This window comes from Cryptotermes secundus, unplaced genomic scaffold (genome assembly GCF_002891405.2).
Source record: "Cryptotermes secundus unplaced genomic scaffold, Csec_1.0 scaffold1112, whole genome shotgun sequence".
Taxonomy (NCBI): domain Eukaryota; kingdom Metazoa; phylum Arthropoda; class Insecta; order Blattodea; family Kalotermitidae; genus Cryptotermes; species Cryptotermes secundus.
In genome coordinates this window covers 9154-28306 of record NW_019726242.1, presented here as the reverse complement: position 1 = coordinate 28306, position 19153 = coordinate 9154, and the positions used below count along the sequence as shown (strand labels likewise).

The window sequence follows — 19153 nt, the reverse complement described above, 5'->3', positions numbered from 1 at the left end:
ACTTGTTCACCTTCATCATCATTAGGAGGCCCATCACTACTGTTGGCCACTAAGGAATGTTGGGCGACTTGTTCACCCTCTTGAGCACTACGAGGTCCATCACCACTGTTGTCAACTAAGGAGTGTTTGGCGACTTGTTCACCTTCGTGAGCACTACGATGCCTAGCATCGGCATGACGCTCTGGCTCTAATTTTACACCCCTGAATTCAATGACCTCAGCTGTCTGTTCTGGTGCAGCCGAATGTGGGTGAAACGCGTCTTCTGCTGTTGTTCAGATCCGCAGTATCTAACATGCTCCTCCGCTTCCTGGTTGGTGCAGATGGCATCTCCTCATTGTGTTTCCAACAAGCATTTCTCTTCCTTTTTGCAGTCTCGCCTTCCATACCCTTAGTGGCGATGCTGTTCAGATCCGCAGTATCTAACATGCTCTTCTACTTACTAGTTGGTGCAGACGGCATTTCCTCATTGTCTTGCCAACAAGCACATCTCTTCCTCTTTGCAGTCTTGCTTTCCATGCTCTTAGTGACGCTGCTGTTCCTCATAGTTGAATCTAGTACGGTAAACTATTATATAACCTTGGAATCCTTTTCAAATCTACTTTGCGTTATGAGTGTGCCGATTGAATACGAAGCCTTCCCGGTTTTCACTAATCGTTGCTGGGTAAGGTTCTCGTTTTATAACCTAGTAACGACATCATGGAAAACGCTCCGTAATTGTTGCGGAACTGCTGTTGACTAGATCAGCGTTGGCCAACCTAATACATTTCGAGGGCCAAATTTAGTTTATAGAACACCATCAGGGGCCAGACACAGTGTTTCTTTCATAAGAGTGGTCGGGGAGTATTGCCCCCCCAAACTGAATCAGTCACAACCCGTGTAAAAACAAGTGCATTTAAACCTATGTATTTAAATTTTACGTTGCACCAATAATATTAAGTCGATATTGAAAATTTCACCAATCGATTTTATTGCCTTCTATCACTTCTACCCCCAGAGCATTTTTTCTTAAAGAAACACTGGCCAGATCATGCCGTATGTTTAGTTTTATATATGCCGGGGGAAAATGCAATTATAATTTAAGAAAGAAAAATAAAATGCCTTGAAATTTGCAATTACTTACCATAAAACAGCACAAATTCCTCTTTCAGCAGGGATGAGCACAAAAGGCTTTCAATCGTAGTTTTTATGGTCTAATGATTATACCTAAATCCTCATATACACACTGTTTTAATGAGAGCACTGTGGTTTCATAAAACTGGAAACCAATGATATAAAATCCACTTCTAATTGTGAGGTTGCCACTCGAAGAATATGTGATAACACGACATCTGAAAGTCTGTTCCTGTTTTTAGACTTTACATGCTTCAGTGATGAAAACGCTGTTTCGCATATGTAAGTACTTGCAAAAACAGAGCAAAGTTTGAGAGCCAAATTTCGTAACAGTGGGTAACGTTCTGGTGAAAGCAGTTTCCAAAAGTCAATTCCAGTAACCTGAGATGTGTTTAAGGATGGGTCACATTGAAGTTCACAAAGCTCTAATTGCAGATGACCTGGCTGAGATTCTATATCACAATGTATAGGATTACTGAATAAAGAAATATCAGGTCGAAAGCTTTCAAAATCGTTAAATCGTCGGTCGAATTCTGAAGACAAATCTTCAATAATTTCAGTGTAGTCCCTAAACTCCAAGCCTTCTTCTTCTTCTGAGAGTTTCCGACAGCAAGGGAAATGTAGAAGGTTATTTTTGTCCAATGCAGACTTAAATAAATGTAGTTTCTACGGAAACTGTCAACAAAGCCAACCATCTGACATATTGTCTGCTTCTTGCCTTGCAATTGCAGATTCAGGACATTCAAGTGTTGAGTGATATCAGTGAGAAAGGCCAAGTTTCTCAAGAATTCGACGTCTTCGAGATCATTCTGCAGTTCAGCAGAATTCGTAACCTCTTCTCTTAGGAATGTTGCTATTTCATGACGGAGTTCAAAGAACCGTACCAGACATTTCCCACGGCTTAACCATCTTACTTCAGTGTGCAGAAGCAGGTCCCCGTAAGCAGAATCCATTTCTTCCAAGAGGGTCAGAAATTTTCTGTGAGTGAGTGATCGATTTCCTCCTCTGATCAAATTAGTAATTTTTGTGACAGTAGCCATGGTGGTAGACAGTTTAATTGATTTGGCACATAGAGCCTCCTGATGTATAATACAATGCAAGGTAGGTACAGTAATTTGATTCTGTCTTAAAAATCCAACAAAACCGCTTATTGTCCCTGTCATTGATTTAGCGCCATCTGTTACTATGGAGGACAATTTTTCAAAACCACCGAATTCCTCCACTGCACTCTTAACAGCGTTAAAAATATCGACACCTCTAGTTGTGCTGTGTAAAGAGCACACTTTTAACAACTCTTCGAAAATTGTAAAATCTTCCTTAATTGCACGAACAAATATCAGCAACTGATTAGTATCCGAAACATCTGTGCTTTCGTCGAGAGCAATTGAGAAATAGGAACAATTAGCGATAATGTCTTTCACATTATTAGATATCTGGTTGCTAATATCTTCCAGCCTCCTAGTAACAGTCTGTTTTGAAAGGGGCACTGTTTGAAATTTGTTTCCTACCTTATTTTCATTGAAAGCTTCTGCCATCTTTATCGCACAGTTCTTAATTAATTCACCATCACTTAACGCTTTTTTAGCTTTCATTAATTCATATGTCACGAAATAAGAAGCCAGCAAAGCTTCTTCTTGTTGTTTTGTTTCATTGGTAAAAAGAGATTTCTGCTGGAAAAGTTTTTTCTTTAACTGATCGCAGACTACTTTCCTTGATTCACAAGAGTGTTTTCCGAACTTCTGTTTATGATTTGTCATGTAATGCCTCTTTAGGTTGTACTCCTTTAAAACTGCTAGCACTTGAAAACATACTAAACACTGTGGCTTGTGGTCTTTATTTAATAAAAAAAAAATAGTCATGTTCCCACTCAGATTTGAACGCCCTATTTTCACTATCAACTTTTCTCAATTTACTATTTGACATGCCGTATCACTTACAATAACTTCAAACACAATTCTAATTGAAAAACAGTTCTACACTCACACTCCATATTCACACTTCACTTTCTAAAATCGTACTAAATGGGAGACATTTCTGCTAAAACTGGCACTTAACAAAGGCCAGGATGCCGAGAGAAACGGTAAACATACCATCGCCGCGAGCAAGCTGGGAATGGTTACTATTTTTAAGGTGTCATAAATCCTACACCACTACGGTCTTCCCTTCAGTGTCATCTCCCTACAGAAGTAGGGTTGGGGGACTTGGGATTTCCATGACATGAACACAGTTATTAGAAAACAGTCTGAACTGTCCAACTCGGTAAGAACGTATACACTCAATTGCAAAATGCTGTAAGCTAATGAAACGTCCTATTAAAAACTGAATTCTATGCCAAACAGCTGTGGCGTTAAGATTTTTTAAAATAAACCTGAGACTTGGCGGGGGGCCGGAGTAAGTCAAGTCGCGGGCCGGATACGGCCCGCGGGCCGCCAGTTGGTCATCGCTGGACTAGATACAGCAAATGCGTTAATCGAAGAGGGAGCGTGTTTACTGGCGTTGCCTAGCAATTGGTCGCCTCGTCTAGCTTCAGTGTTCCGGCGTTCAGCATCCTGTCGGCGTTTTATCTTGAAAACGTCTATTATAAGCTATATATTACATACATTTTGTACAATGAATTTTGTCGCCAGGTAAGGCCATTTTGATGAACAGTTATGCATTTAACAAGTTTCACAGTCACTATCTTGAGCTCGAAGAGTGAAGACGTGAGTACATTCATTCATTCATTCATTCATTCCATAAATCCATAACCGGGCAAAGGCCTACAGATGCAGAACAAGTCAATAAACATTCTTAGCAGGACAAGACAAACACAAGTCAACAATATATACTACTGCTTTTAGATATCTAAATTTATAATATACAATTAAAAATGTGTACTGCACATATTCTAAGTTTATTTACAACAAAATTATTTTTACCCAGAATATCGGGCGAGTCAATATACAAAACCAGGATAATAAAACATACCTATATTAAAACAGTACTTAGTAGCAGGGAATAGTATATTCTAACTCTCAGTATATTGATAAACCTCATTCATGGAGTAAAAGAATGGTGGCACAGAAATCCATTTAAAGTGGATTTAAAACCCTTCTCATCATTCACCAATCTTTTTATTGAATGAGGCAAATGATTACAAACTCTTATACCTGCGATATAGACATCTTTGTCAAATTTGGCCAGATTCATGTAGGTACAAGATTTACATAACCTAGTTTTATGATTATGTAATTCACTCTTGTTCCCAAGTAAGTTTTTATTGTTGACCACAAATAAAAGTAGTGCAGATATATATTGGGAATACAGTGTCATTATTTTCATCCTCTTAAAAATCTCCCTACAGGAGTCTCTTGGCCTCATATTCATTATGACTCTGATAATTCTCTTTTGCATTACGAATACCTTTTGCGCTAGGCTAGCACTGCCCCAGAGGATTATTCCATAACTAATAATAGAATGAACATGGGCAAAGTAGATTAACCTTAGCGTTTCTGTTATTACTGTATGCTTTATATTTCTAATTGCATAACCTGCTACAGATAATTTGTTTATAATATAATAAATGTGCTGGCTCCAAGACAAAGTTGTCATCAATAATTAAACCCAGAAATTTAGTCTCAGTAGCTGTAACATAAGCTGGTGATTTGTTATCAGGATATGCCTAGAGAAAATATTATACAGGTGTAACCATTGCTGATAGCAATAACCTAGCAATGAATAGTGAAAGCAGACTGAGGAGACTTAGTGTGGTGTTAGAATGTAATAATTAATTTTGTTTTCTAGTGAAACTGCAGCAGAACAAATGATAAACTACCTTTCTGTGAGGCGACTGGCATGTGGACAGCACCGGGACTGGGTAGTAATATAGACCCACAGCAACAGGTAATGCAACAGCAATTCATAGGCCCAATACTACAGTACCAAATTAAACAAACCAGCTACAATATGATGCCTTTGGAGCAAGCAACAATTAACATAACCCCATCAAAAAGCAATAACAATAATAACACCCAATATGAGCCAGAAATAAGAACAAACTACACTTGGCAACAGGTAAAAAAAAGGAAGAGATCTAACCAAGCCCCAGAAACAACAGGAGGAAACCCCTTTCTAAATTGAAGCACATCATGCAAAGCCTTATGGGGCTGTCTGTATGGTTCATTCCTATCATACAGTGGCTGTGATACACATTATGTGCAAAGCTCTTATAGCAGTAAAAATTGTTCTGGCTTTCAAATCACAGGCAACTGACAATTCCAGACTATTTAACACTTAGATAAACTCATAAAAATGGCCTCTTCTTATACTTCAGACACTTACTTAGGCCGCTTGCAGTTCTTAAATTTATTTCATCTTATTTTTCTCTAGATACTTACATTGTGAGAATCCCATGACAAACACAAGATAAATTGACACAAATCGCAGGAGGTCACCCATAATCATGCGGTATATCATCACCACAAATGGTCCAACTGTTTTGAAGCCCCTGTGGAAACAGATCCCATTCACATGAGATATCTAACCCTGAATTCTGTTGTCTTGTTAGAACATCAGCATGCTTAGCCAGTGAAAATATCCTATCTCATGCCATCACTATGACTGTATCCCAACTGCTTCAGTCTTTAATATACACAATTAATAAATGTTACTCAAACAGTGTTTACCACTGGTTCATGTAAACATGAAACTGAGACCTACATACCTGCAGAAGAAGAGGAAGTATGGCGCTGTTGTCAGCATGATGAAAACAGCAACTACATCTTCAATCTCTGTGAGGCAGGAGAATCTGAGGAGTGGCATGAAGAGCATCAGAACACAGGAGCACAGGAACATAACACGTGATGGTGCTGTCATCTGCACAGTAAATTTGGAAGAGGGTACAATACAGAAAGCAAGAAAAAATTGAGGTCACATAAAATAATTTCCTTGATTTCTCAAAACAGGAAAAGAATGTAGACTGATGTTGTTTGAGAACAGGCTGTGCATGAGAATATTAAGATGTCGGAAGAAGCAACAGGGTCTGGATAAATTGAAATTCCATAATTTGTAGGTAGGACATATAAGGAACACATGTGGGAGATGTGAAATGCATACAGATTTTATCTAGAAAACTGCAGTGAAGAGACAACATGGGAAACATAGACATAAATGGAAGGGTAATGGTTGGTTGTGTGTTTATTTATTTATGATCTATTTAAGGACACTGTTAATAACTCAAACCATATAATTCTATGAGGGTGAGTCAAATGAAAACCTTAAATTTGTAATAAAAAATCGAAATTTTGCGCCATTATCCTGTAAGCTGGTAAGTGTGCTACAAACAGCGTCAGAATGGCCTGTAGGTTGCAGCATAGTGCAGATGCATGAACACCGTCACAGCACCAGTATAAGATGGCTGCCCCACTTGAGACTTGCACCAGGGAAGAACAGCATTCTGTTGTTCGGATTTTGTGTAGTGAAGGTGTGAAACCTATTGAAGTTTATCGAAGAATGAAATTTCAGTACGGTAATGCATGTTTGTCACAGCAGCAAGTGTACGAATGGAGTAGGAAGTTTGCAAATGGTGTGACTTCAGTGAAAGATGCTCCTCGTCTGGGTCAGATACATTGAGTTGTGACTCCAGAGAACACTGCAGCAGTTGAAGCCATAGTGAGGGAAAACCGCCAAGTGACGTTGAATGAAATTGCAGCAAGTTTAAACATTAGTCATGGTTCAGCACACCACATTGTGCATGTTGTGCTCCAGTTTCACAAAGTGTCTGCAAGCTGGGTGCCACGGCAACTGACTCCTGAATTGAAAGACCGACGTATTGATGCTTGCGAAGAACTTCTGCAGCACTTTGAACGAGAAGGTGATGACTTCCTTGCAAGAATCATTACTGGGGACAAAACCTGGGTTCACTTCCACCAACCGGAAACGAAGAGAGCGAGCAAGTAATGGCGCCATTCCTCATCTCCAAAACTGAAGAAGTTTTGAACACAACCATCAGCAGGGAAGGTTATGCTGACTCTGTTTTGGGATGAAAAAGGCGTCCTCTTGGAGCACTACACGCCTAGAGGGACCACTGTCACCAGTGCATCATACTCAGATCTCCTAAAAAATCATCTTCGGCCTGCAATCAAATCAAGCAACGTGGATTGCTGTCCACAGGTATCCTTTTGCAACATGACAATGCAAGGCCCCATACTGCCCGTACAACAGTTGTGACAATCAATGACCTGCATTTTGAGTGTCTTCCTCATCCGGCATACTCACCAGACCTTGCCCCAAGTGATTTCCATATGTTTGGACCACTCAAAGAAGCAATGGGAGGAAAGACGTTCAATTCTGATGATGAGGCATGCCATGCGGTGCATGAGTGATTGCGCGGACTATCAAAAGAATTTTTTTTCTAAAGGAATTCATGCACTTGTAAGCACTGGAGGACTTGCATTGAGCGTGGGGGAGATTATGTTGAAAAGTGATACAGCTTTGTACCACTTTTGCGCAATAAATAATACTCAAAAAATATTTAAGGTTTTCATTTGACTCGCCTGCATACATAGCAAGATATAACAACAAATTCAACAAAATATAACAAATTCAAAAGTAGATGGAAGGAGGCTGTTGTGGCCTAATTTGTGATACTCTCATGGCATATATTTTGAAGGTCTGAAGAAAATCAGTAGCAGCCTAAGTCATGACAGACTGTCTTTGAACCTAGGTCCTTCTGAATATGAAGCAGAGGTGCTAACCACTTTACCTCTGCATTCAGTGGGAGCACAAAATTAAAATGGGTCTCTAAGAAATACAGTGTGCTAGCATGGACAGTATTCATCTGTCTCAGGGCAGTGATCAGTGGGGGACTCCTGTGATCTTGGTAAAGAATTTCAGGTTCCATAAATGGTGTGACCGGCTATGGAATGGACTGCCAAGGCTTCCAAGAAACACTGTTCAGTAAATCCTTCCTTTTGTACCACATTAACAGTTTAAATCTGTAGTCAGGTGAACATGTGTCTACTCTCTGTACATAGGTGTAAAGAGCAACACACGACACACAAAACACACAGAGTTAGTGGTTACATGAACATTACTTAGCCCCTTGATATATACACCCAGAATTTTTTTTTTCATCCTCAGCCATAGGTGTTGAATGAATGAATGAATGAATGAATGTATGAGGTGTAGGCCTTTTTGGCCCTTGCACCGCGACGTATAGTGGTCTGTTGTGCTTCCCCTTTATTGATTATCCCCTCAGCAGTCCCGCTTTTCGAATGAAGCACAGGATTTTGTGTGTGGGGGCGTCAAAATAGTCACTTGGTTCCATAAAATATTGACCCAATCTTAAATAAGCTAAAGCCTCACATTCGCAAAGGATATGTGTTGCTGTTTCGTTTTCTTCTTGACACCTCTCACAAGTGGGACTATCACTTAGTCCCAGTTTGAACAGGTGTCCTTTGAGGTGACAGTGTCCTCTAAGTAGTCCTACCACCCATCGTAGTTGGTTCCTGTTTTACTTTAACAGTTCCTTCGTCCTCTTAATAGAAGGTCCTCATATGAGTCCCTTTGCTTGCCTGAGTCCAGTTAAGGATCCCCAGTATTTCTTGTGTCGCATGTTTGTCCAGTCCCTGATTGCGTGTCTGGCAACTCCTGTAGAGATGCCACAGGCTGGTTCAGGTCCTATGAACGGATGTTCAGCTCCAGTCTTAGCTAATTGGTCTGCTCTTTCATTTCCAGCAATACCCTCATTCCCCTCATTGGACCCTGTTATGTTTGGCCACTTCCATGTGGGTTTGGTGGCAATCCCAGACCAATTTTGAGCTGATTTGGTGTTTGTCAAGCGCTTTAAGTGCAGCTTGACTGTCAGATAGAATGTAGATGTTCCTATTTCTATAGTTCCTATCTAAATTCTCCATAATACATGTCGTAATGGCATATACTTCTTCCTGGAATACTGTCGTGTACTGCCCAAGGCTGAAACTAAGTTTCCACCTCGTGCCATAGCAGTACACACCAGCTCCAGTGCCCTTATTTATCTTGGAACCATCTGTATACCAGATCAGTCCCCCTACTGGCCTGAAACCCATCTCCCCATTCACTCCTGTCAGGAAATCTGACTGAAAGATTATTCATATACATGTCTCAGTATCATTTTGTCAGACCCCATTTGTAATATGGGTTCTTTTTCATGTCCTGAGTTGTGTATGCATGGCCGAAACCATCGAATCTGGGTTTCCATTGTTCACTGCACTGGAGATGGTAGATTCCTGCCCTGGCCTCTGCCTCCAACTGTAGATGCAGTGGGGGGAGTCCAAGGAGTATCTCCAGTGCAGCTGTTGGAGATGTTCAAATTGCTCCTGTGATACCTAAGCAAGCCAACCTTTACAATTTGCTAAGTTCTGCCTTGCTTGTCTTGAATTTAACTCTGAGCTATAGGTGTTACAAAAGGCTGTATGTGTGCTGACGCATAAGGCTTTGAAAGTAGGAAGACTTCAACCACAAAGAGATAAAAATAGAAAATAAGTGGACAAGAAGAAAACAAAACTTAAAAGAAAGCAATTATTAAAACTGACTTATACCCCCCCCCCTCCAAAATATTCTGATGGCAAAGTTTGTTTAACTGTACTTTTGGTTAAATACTGAAGACAAAAAGGGTCAACATATTAGTTTGCCTCACTGTTCTGCTATATGTGAAACTTACTGTAGCTTTGATATCTGAAAATGTGTGATGCCTTAAAATGTAATGATGTTGGGCTTAGTCATATTCACACTCCTTTTGCTTTACCCCTGGAGAAAGGGCTTCCAGTCTCTTATTCTCTGGTCAAGGTTGGGTTCATACCAAGTTCTCGATGAACATGTTGAGACCAAGAAAGCGTGCCTCCCGTAGAGCTGCCAGAATGTATAGCACGGAACCAATCTCCATGCATAACTCACAGATAACTCGAATCTTCGCTTTCAGGGACCCAAACTGCATCAGTCGACACTCCTCTATAAGGTCTTCCCACCAGTCATCGTCATCATCATCATCTTCATCTGCTTTGTTCTGTGTATTGCAAGCAGAACATAATGTCACATCAGCATATTGTAACATAAGTTATAATAGTAGCTATGTGTACCACCTGTTTTCACCCTCAGAACTCTGTATTTTGCCCAGAGAATGTATTTATGTGTTCTGTAGTATGAAGGAGTTTCTTCAAGAGCACTCTCGACAAAGTAGGAACCTACTGAGATATGTGACTGGCATGTTTAGAGGTCACTGTCCTCTAAAAGGACACCTCAGCGCAATGGGATGAGTAATTAGTTCCATCTTAAAGATACCGCAACAAAGACAGAGACATCTCAGAAGTTTGTGCGGTCATTCCATTGATTTTGTTACCTAGGAAGTATGGGCATAAAGTGTCCTAGAATGTCAGAACATCCATGCAGTCCTTCACAGCGGGGGGGGGGGCATTAGAAAGTTTCTAATGGGCCACATGAGAGCAGAGTCAGCCACAACCGCAAGCATATTTGAAGACAGAGTAATTATTTGTAAGTCCAATATACACATTAATATTCATTCTTTATCATCAAACAGCATCAGCTATTAGCTGCATTGTCTCATTTACTGAAAATTAATCATAATTCTAATGTTTTGAAGTCAAATATTTTTTAATGAATATTCACAATGATGGTATAGAGATATGTATCAACAAACTCTTTACCTGTGTTGTAAAGTCCCTCTTGATTCTTGTGTTCTTTCGTTTTTCTTCTGCAACTTCTTCACCATGAGAAGAAATTCCAGTGTAATTGAGGTGTTTATTTGAAGCTGAGTACTGTGTATGGTTGCTGGAGTTCCTACGGTACATACCACCCAAATAAGAAACCTCTGAATTCAAAGTGTTATTTGTGGGTATAAACGGTTCACCTATTTGGTCATTGTAATCAGGTGATGAAAATATTCTGTATGGCAAAGGTATGTTTTTAATGAATGAATGGTTTTGGAAGTAAAACTCTAGTGAAAGATTAGAATCTTGGACTGAAATATCTGATAATCTTAACTGTGATGACATGTGAGAAAAAGTTGAACTGTTGCTCAGTGGGATAGGAGTAGTGACATTTGAGCTAGTACTATTGAGGGGTGGAGATGTTGTAGCTGCTTGCTTTGGAGGTGGACCAGGCCTGAGGGTAAAGCAAACCAGAGAAATTAGAAAGTAGAAGAGAAACAAGAAGAACTGTCGGTAGAACCTGAAAAGGAACAAAAGATTTATAAGAACACAAAATAGGCCAATTGCAAGAATGTGTTTACAAGTCAAAGCACATGCTACAGAACAATTTCTTGGGGAGATAGTCTTTATACAGTGCATCCTGTTGTGTCCCCAAAATAAATCTAACTTCCATGTTCTGTCTACACAACTCTAAGAATGTATAACCATCCAACTGGTCATCATCACGTGATAACATAATTACAAGTGTTGTTGATTTGCAACCATCTTAACTAACATATGGGCCCATATTTACAATCATCTCTATCTATGCTGGATTTATTGATATAAATCATAAAAATGACAAAATTATAAAGTTGCTACATTATAATGTAGATTAGGTAAAACTAATCCCATATCATTGAAGTAAAATTAGGTAAAATGTAGTCTGAGTCAAAAGCACTATAAGGGTATATTCCCTTCTTCCCCGTGTTATCTCGGTGTTGATTAACATTCATGATACATGTGACACTTTGGAATAGGTAGATGGGTGTTACTTAGCCTACTAGGCTATGGTCCTTCACTTGTGTGCTCTTGGGCTGTAGAGTATAGTACAGTGGTTCTCTGCCTTTGTCATACCGCAGTCAAGTAAATTCTTTTTCCTCTAAGACAAGGGCCTGGTATATGGGCCGTGGCCCAGCAGTTTAGAAACACTGGTATAGTGTATATACGAATGAAGGACTATAGCCTAGTAGGTTAAGTAACACCCATATGTCTGTTCCTAAGTGTCACATGTGTCACGAATACCAGTCAACACCAAGCTAAAATGGGGGAGAAGGGACTACACCCTTATAGCACTTTTGACTCACACTGTATTGTACCTAATTTTACTTCGGTGTTATGGGATCAATTTTACCAAATCTACATTATAAAGTAGCAATTTTACAATTTCATAATTTTTATGATGTATATCAACAAATTCATCACAGATAGTTAGACAGAAATGATTGTAAATATGGGCCCATATGTAGTTAAAATGGTAAAAAGGTAAAGTTGTCCCTGTTCTCAACAAATTAAACACTTATGCCATGAAGGCACATAGGGGAGTGGATATATAATCCTCATTTTTTCGATCTTTGTATTAGCTGGAGGTGAGTGGTCAGCTTCACGCCCCTGCCACTTTACCCCTGGGGAAAGAGCCCCCCAGTACCCATTGGATAGGAGGTAGTGTGGACCCTATAGCCAGTCTGGAGGATTTGGAGAAGAGAAAATTCTTGACCCTACCAGGACTCGAACTCTGACCCCTCAGTCATCCAGCCTGTAGCCAGTCACTATACCCACTACACTACCCCAGCTAGTTAAAATGGTAAAAGTAAGTAGAGCTATCCCTGTAAGAGGCCGTGAAGGCCCATAGGGTTGTGAGATGTTGAGGGTCCCACATTATCTAGACAATCAGCTCAAAGATGGCAGTAAGGTTGTCAGCCTTACGCGCCGGCCCTGTTTTACTCCCCAGGAAAATTATTTAATTAATTCCTGGTACTCATTTTTGTTAGAGGCTGAGTTGACCCCAGGGCGATAGTGTAGCCAGAAGGATTAGGTCAATTGAAAAAAATCCAGAGTCTTCATCGGGACTTGAACCCCCAACCTTCTGGCTTGTAACATAGTGCCTCAGACAACTACGCTACTGCATGCCCCTACTTAAAATGATTGCAATTCAAAAACACTTTCAAGTATTGTATCACCTGATGGTGACCAGTTGGATGATTGAAATATATGGTGATCTTTAGTAAACAGTTGAATGGGTATACATTCTTAAAGTTGCGTAGATGGAACACGGCAGTTAGACTTAGACTTACTGGGGAGATAGGTAAATGTATAGTTCACAAAATACTTTTGCACAGACTTAATTTTTAAAGCAAGCTGTAAGAGGTGGTCTTAGTTTCTCTCATACTCAAATAATGATTCAATCATCTCATCTGATGCAGTAAAAATATGCTACCACTAAATTTTCTTTTCAGTGTGTGAAACATTACTATCTTGCAGTTGTTCAACTGCGTTACTGTACAATAACAATAGAATACAATAGAATAACCTATTGATGTGAATGGAATATGCTGCATGAGCACCACAACGGTTTTCTCCTAGGGGCAGGAGAGCCACAGAATTTGCTTACAAATTTGCATTTATATCGCTTAAGACAATCTTTAATGTAAGCCTTAGACTGTTCAGGGCAGAAGAATCCCCCCCTCCTCCTTCTGTGACCATAACATGCTTTAAAACAAAACAGGTTTTTGAGTGCTCAATTCTGTCTGAACAACTGGATAAAATACCTGAATTTGACAAATGCATTCCATTTGGCATTAAGAAGATCCACAAGCATGCCATCCATCAGTTCTAAATGTTCGTCTTTATCCTGAAATATCCAAAGAAATTAACACATGATTTTGACAATATACTCGTACGAGAAATAAACACTAATCTGTAGGGATGATTTTAAGTGACTTATCAGTTGACACTTATTTTATATGGATTATCTGAAATTATATTCCCTTAGAAACAAAATATAAGTGTGGATATGAAACTGATGTCCTGTATTGACAAGATGTGGCATATTAAGAAAATTTTAAATTGGAAAAATAATTGGTCAAGATATTTCAGAAAAAGATCTATATTGTAGATGATTTCATGGCGATTCATTGCTGATGTTGGTCCTGTTTTTACATTGCTGAAGTTATCAGTGGACAACCAAATGAGTACATGTAGTGAAAGAACTGGCTAAAGCCATGGAATAACCACTTTACCTTGTAGATGGAGACAATATGCATCTCCAAAAGAAGGACAATGAAAATCACTTAAATATAGTAAAATTACCAAAGAGCAAGGTCAACACCAGGACAGTGTTGCACACATTTCGGCTGTCAGGAGATGGAATTGGTGTTTCTTACCCCAAACACAACCAGGTTTAGTGCTGAGTTCTTGCTGATGTTCCCTGTTTCAATATCAATAGTATCAATTTGTTCTAGTGGGTATGCAGCACAAGTAATACTTCCTGCAAGTAAAGGATACACACAGCCTCATACAAATAAGATTCATTTCAGAATTCCATTGTGTGTATCTGATGAACAACAGTGTAATGTCATGTGTATAAATAGTGTCAATATCAAATATCAGACCTCAATACAAAGTTAGGTCACCATTGAAGAGGTTTACTTTTAAGTTAGCAATAAAAATTTCTGAATTTTAGCTTGGAGCTGCAAATTCACTGTAAGTATCAACTCAACAGAGATACATTTTGAAAAACTTGTTGTGGACCTCATAATTTTCCATCCTGCCAATTTAAACTTTACAATTTGCGACTTTCTTTTCTTACAGTCATCATATTGATACACCTGAAGAGCAAATCCATTCTTCTCCTGCCAACCACAGTACTATTTATAGTTCCAATTTCAGAAAGCTGTGTCACTTATTTTTTAAATTCAGCAGAACTGCTAGACATTCTATAGCATTCACTTAGTGGGGGGTGAAGCCCAGCTGGGTCCACTCGGCACGGCGGCCACTGATTGGCCTATTGTACCTGCCCCTGGTGATTATGATGATGGAGAATTTGGTGGAATGAAAATTGGCAGGGGAAACCGAAGAACTCTGAGAAAATCCGCCCCAGTGCCACTTTGTCCACCACAAATCCCACTTAACCAGACCCGGGATCGAACCCAGGCCGCCGCGGTGGGAAGCCGGCGACTAACGGCTTGAACTATGGCTCGGCCTTCTATAGCTTTGGTTCTTGTGGATCTCAATTTGGATTCAATCTGTGTGCCTGGAGAAATTGAGAAAACCCACAAACACAAATTTATAGTGTCACCACTTCACCAACATGTTCAGCTATCAAAGGTGATGGGTTATGAATGAAAGGGCATGATGTTCTCAGTGGAAGTTGAGTCATCAGGTTTAGTTTTTCTTACCCTGATCCCTATGGACCTGAAGACAATAATTTTTGTCAAGTTTTCTCTATTTATTAACACTTTTTAGCTGCATAGACTTTATGTGTATCCTTACCTATCTGCCAATATATCTCTCGCTCAATGTTGAGGATGTGGAAGAATATCTCTATTCGTGCAAGCTTGGCAGACAGGGTGAGTGGTGTGAGGTTCTGCAAGTTACGCACTGCTAGAGACGCACCAACCTTATAGGCCATGTCAAAAGTTGACTTACAAACAATGGAAACAAATGTCCATCAGGGCATATACTATATAACCTCTTTATTAAGACCGTCACAACACAACTATATCAAGGTCAGTGCCTGGTTTTGGCTCTGCTACATGTTTCGGCTATTAATAGCCATCATCAGACAAATACATGGCTAACATATATACACCACTGAACTGCAGTATTAATAAATTGGATACAATAATATTAATTATATTAAAATACTTGATGTAAAAATACAATAAATTAGATTATATAAAACAAAAGTTATAGTATAAAGCAAGAATAAAATTCTTCGATTGTTGCTTTACATCATCGAGTCAATTGTTGGTTTATGTGATTTTGTTTCATTCCCATGGACAAATTAGAATATTCTATATTTTGTGTATAAAAACAATTATTGGAGGCTCATGATGTAGATGTAGTAATATTAATGTTAATTTGTATTTAGTTGGTGCCTCATCTTCCAAGTATTGTCCATTCTATAGGGAATGTAAACAGCAACTCTTGGCCAGCATATGATTGCTCATGGTTGAAAGTGAACTACTCTGTGATAAGTAGCACAATCAGCAGCAAAGTCATGTGTGACTGTACAGATCTTCCTTCCTCCCCGCACTTCCTACCCTCAGTTGCCCCAGGCACACATCAACAGAATAACAGGGCTTCATCGACCTGGGGCAACCGTTAGTTGGTTGTGTAAAACATATTTACCTGAATGTTAGAATTAGCTGATACAATGGTGTTGATAATGGTGATGTCACTGGTGACAATGACGAAGATGATAATATCATTGATTATTGTTGTTGTTATGGAGATAGCTATAATGATGGTGGTAATTGTGTTAATAACATGAGAATATAATTATTTTTAGGAGGGAGGAATGTACCCTGAGATGCAACAGAAAGTGAATGATAGTGTTGGACCATGCCAAAATGATTCTACACTAGAATGTCAAATGAAACAAATGCAATAGCTGACAAAAACTATCCTCTGTTAGTAAAGCCCTTCTGGGTGGGTCAGTTTCACATCAGGCAGAACATTGTTTTTGAAATTGGGTTTCTCAACTAAATGTTTAAGTACTCACCAGTTTTTCATATATGACCAACATGTGGAGTACAGTATTTCCATTTGTGTCCTGATTATTAGGATTGGCACCCCTGGCCAACATCAGCCTGTAACATTCTTCCTGGCCCAAACATGCAGCAAAAGACAGAGGGTATTCTCCCCAGTACACGTAACTGTGATGCACAACAAAAATATGAACATACTTCAGCTGGAATTTTGTTCAATTCTGAACAGTACTGTAAGAATCTAACATTCAACAAGCTTAATTCAGTTTCTAAGTTAGAAGTCTGCAATAAGCGTTGATATATAGGAATTGTTCTCTCTAAGATCAATGGCTTAATGTTCATGTTTCATTTATTAACATAGTATGTGGAAGGTATGCACCTGAAAACCATATAGAGTAACAGTGAGCTGGTTAAATCAGCAGTAACATGCACTCTGTTATCAGATCAAGGAATAGCTGAATTGCTACCACATTGTTTTACTAATCAAGTTACTTGTTTAACATGTAGTTATTCTTCATTCATTTAATGGCCCAAATCCTAGTCACGATGGGACAATTAGTGAATAATGGATTGGAAGAGATATAGAAGGAAGTATTTTTGGCCTAATTTCAGGTATTCTCTATATTCATCTGGAGGGAGCACAAAAGAACATCAGTCAGGATAGTAGATATTTCAAGCCAAGATGTGAACCCAAGACCTCCAAAGTGAAAAACAAGGCCTTCTTCACTCAAAAAATTATGTCACAAACTTAAACAAAAAGAAAATAATGAAAACAGTAACATCTCAATTATGTTATCTCTTACACTGCCAAAAAACATGTAGGTACCATATGTTCATTACATTAACTCCATCATGAAATCAGTGACAGTCAGGAATTCAGTGGAGCCAGGGTTTCCTGGGAAGCATCCCAATGTTTTTTCAAGTCCTGGGCCATCACCTTGGTATTTATTTTAAAAACAGTGACATAAAACATGAATGGATTTCAGACCACGTTCAGTTAATTTCTAACATATCCAAATGAGGCACAAGCATTAGGCTTTTCAAGTATATGCATTCTGTAAAATGTTTGTTTTGAGGTGTAAATTTAGTAGTTTAAAGTTATCATTAAAAATGGTCTCATATCATGAAGATTCACACCCATTTCTTTTAACCTAGAACTGCACACAAAACTGCCAAAGCAGTTTCATTTTTTAGGGCTACATGCCTGGTATCAATGTGTATTACTGACTTTATTACACATTTAGTAATAGCGTGCTTGGATTCATGTGGAAGGGTTTGATAGTTCTCTATTAAGTCAGGCCAAACCATACCTAACACATGACTCTGCTTCACAGACATTCTGTCTGTAAAATCTACTGCACAAATCCTCACGTGTGGAGTGTTAGTGTGTCACTGTTCCTAATGGTCAGATATGATACTGTGACATGTTGACCCCTACCTCCCCAGCGGTACGTGGCGGTAACGTAACGCTCGCGTTACTACGGTAATAGGCGAGTTCCCGCCCCGCCACTCCCCTCCGCGGTGACGTCACCGAGGGATATCGCGGTCGCTAGGCAACGCGAGTCAACAGCGGCGACGTTACGATAGTAACAGCGGTTACCTCCGCTAGCGTTACATAGCAACACAGCGCCAGGCAAAAAGGGTGCCTATTACGCGGCCGTTTTCCATATGGTCCGATCGAGGCTACATGAGGCGCAGCGAAGGCTATTCAGAGAGTTGTTGTACTGAGTTGTACTGTGACAGCCGCCGAGTCGAGACGTAGAATCAGCCAGTTGTATTCTGGCATTTGGAGTGTACTAATTGTGATACTGCAGATAGCAGTAATCGTCAGATTGTAATTTGGGTGATTGTAAGTGCGAATGTGAAATAAAATTCGCTACATCGAATACATCGAGAATTTATTTGTCGCGATATACGCCCGATACGCGACAATACCAACAAACCAACCAATGAAACTAGTCTTTTATAACACTGTACTCACCCCTCATAGTTGGTTTCAGGAGAGAGATTGACGTATTCATGATCAAGTGAGTCTGTACGGGAACCTTTCTGATCCTCTGGGCACATAAAGTTACCGACACAACGCTCGTGGTAATCTGCACCTGAATCCAGCAGGAACTTCACCATTGCAGGGTCCTCATTCACAATTGCCAGATGCAGTACAGTCTCTCCTGGAATTAACTGTTCTTATTAGTCTTCAGTGTACTAAATCATTGTTAGATTATCCATATAAATATAGCAATTGGCTCATATTGAGAAGAATAATAGCAGCTTCAATGTTATTGCTTTTGTTATTTTATTATTACTGTATATCATCATCACATGAGTCATTGGTATTGAAGCCTCATTTGGGTCTATTATACCGGTCCTAGATGATAGATGAGTATGGAACATTGGTTGAATGGTAACTGGCAGGCAAAGAGAGAAGTGCCCTACTCCAGTGCCAGCCTGTTCGCTACAAATCCTACATGAACTATCCTGGTACTGAACCAAGGCCACTATGATCAGAAGCATGAGCTTCAAGCCTTTGTTACTTTTGTTTACTTTTGGACCCTGGTGTCTAATAATAATAATAATAATAATAATAATAATAATAATAATAATAATAAT

General features: G+C 39.4%; 1 protein-coding gene and 1 long non-coding RNA gene across 4 annotated transcripts in view; one reads left to right on the top strand and one right to left on the bottom strand.

Moving 5' to 3' along the window:
* The window catches only part of LOC111864129 (transient receptor potential cation channel subfamily V member 5), a 40688-nt gene that overhangs the window by 12406 nt on the left and 9129 nt on the right, over positions 1-19153 (bottom strand). The window contains exons 3-11 of the mRNA XM_023851161.2: positions 18525-18714; positions 16558-16711; positions 15324-15474; positions 14216-14319; positions 13601-13683; positions 11156-11313; positions 9929-10125; positions 5813-5964; positions 5487-5596 (exon numbers count right to left, since the gene is read on the bottom strand). Of these exons, the coding sequence (XP_023706929.1) occupies positions 5487-5596; positions 5813-5964; positions 9929-10125; positions 11156-11313; positions 13601-13683; positions 14216-14319; positions 15324-15474; positions 16558-16711; positions 18525-18714 (1299 nt within the window). The remainder of the gene's footprint in view (positions 1-5486; positions 5597-5812; positions 5965-9928; positions 10126-11155; positions 11314-13600; positions 13684-14215; positions 14320-15323; positions 15475-16557; positions 16712-18524; positions 18715-19153) is intronic.
* Positions 3549-19153, top strand: part of LOC111864130 — an 18305-nt gene continuing 2700 nt past the window's right edge. Inside the window, exons 1-3 of one of the 3 annotated variants that reach the window (XR_002842737.2) lie at positions 3549-3737; positions 4894-4992; positions 10049-10133. This is a non-coding gene — a long non-coding RNA (uncharacterized LOC111864130). Of the gene's footprint in view, positions 3813-4893; positions 4993-10048; positions 10134-19153 lie in introns of those variants that run through there. The other 2 variants (XR_004512990.1, XR_002842738.2) reach the window with 2 other exon arrangements.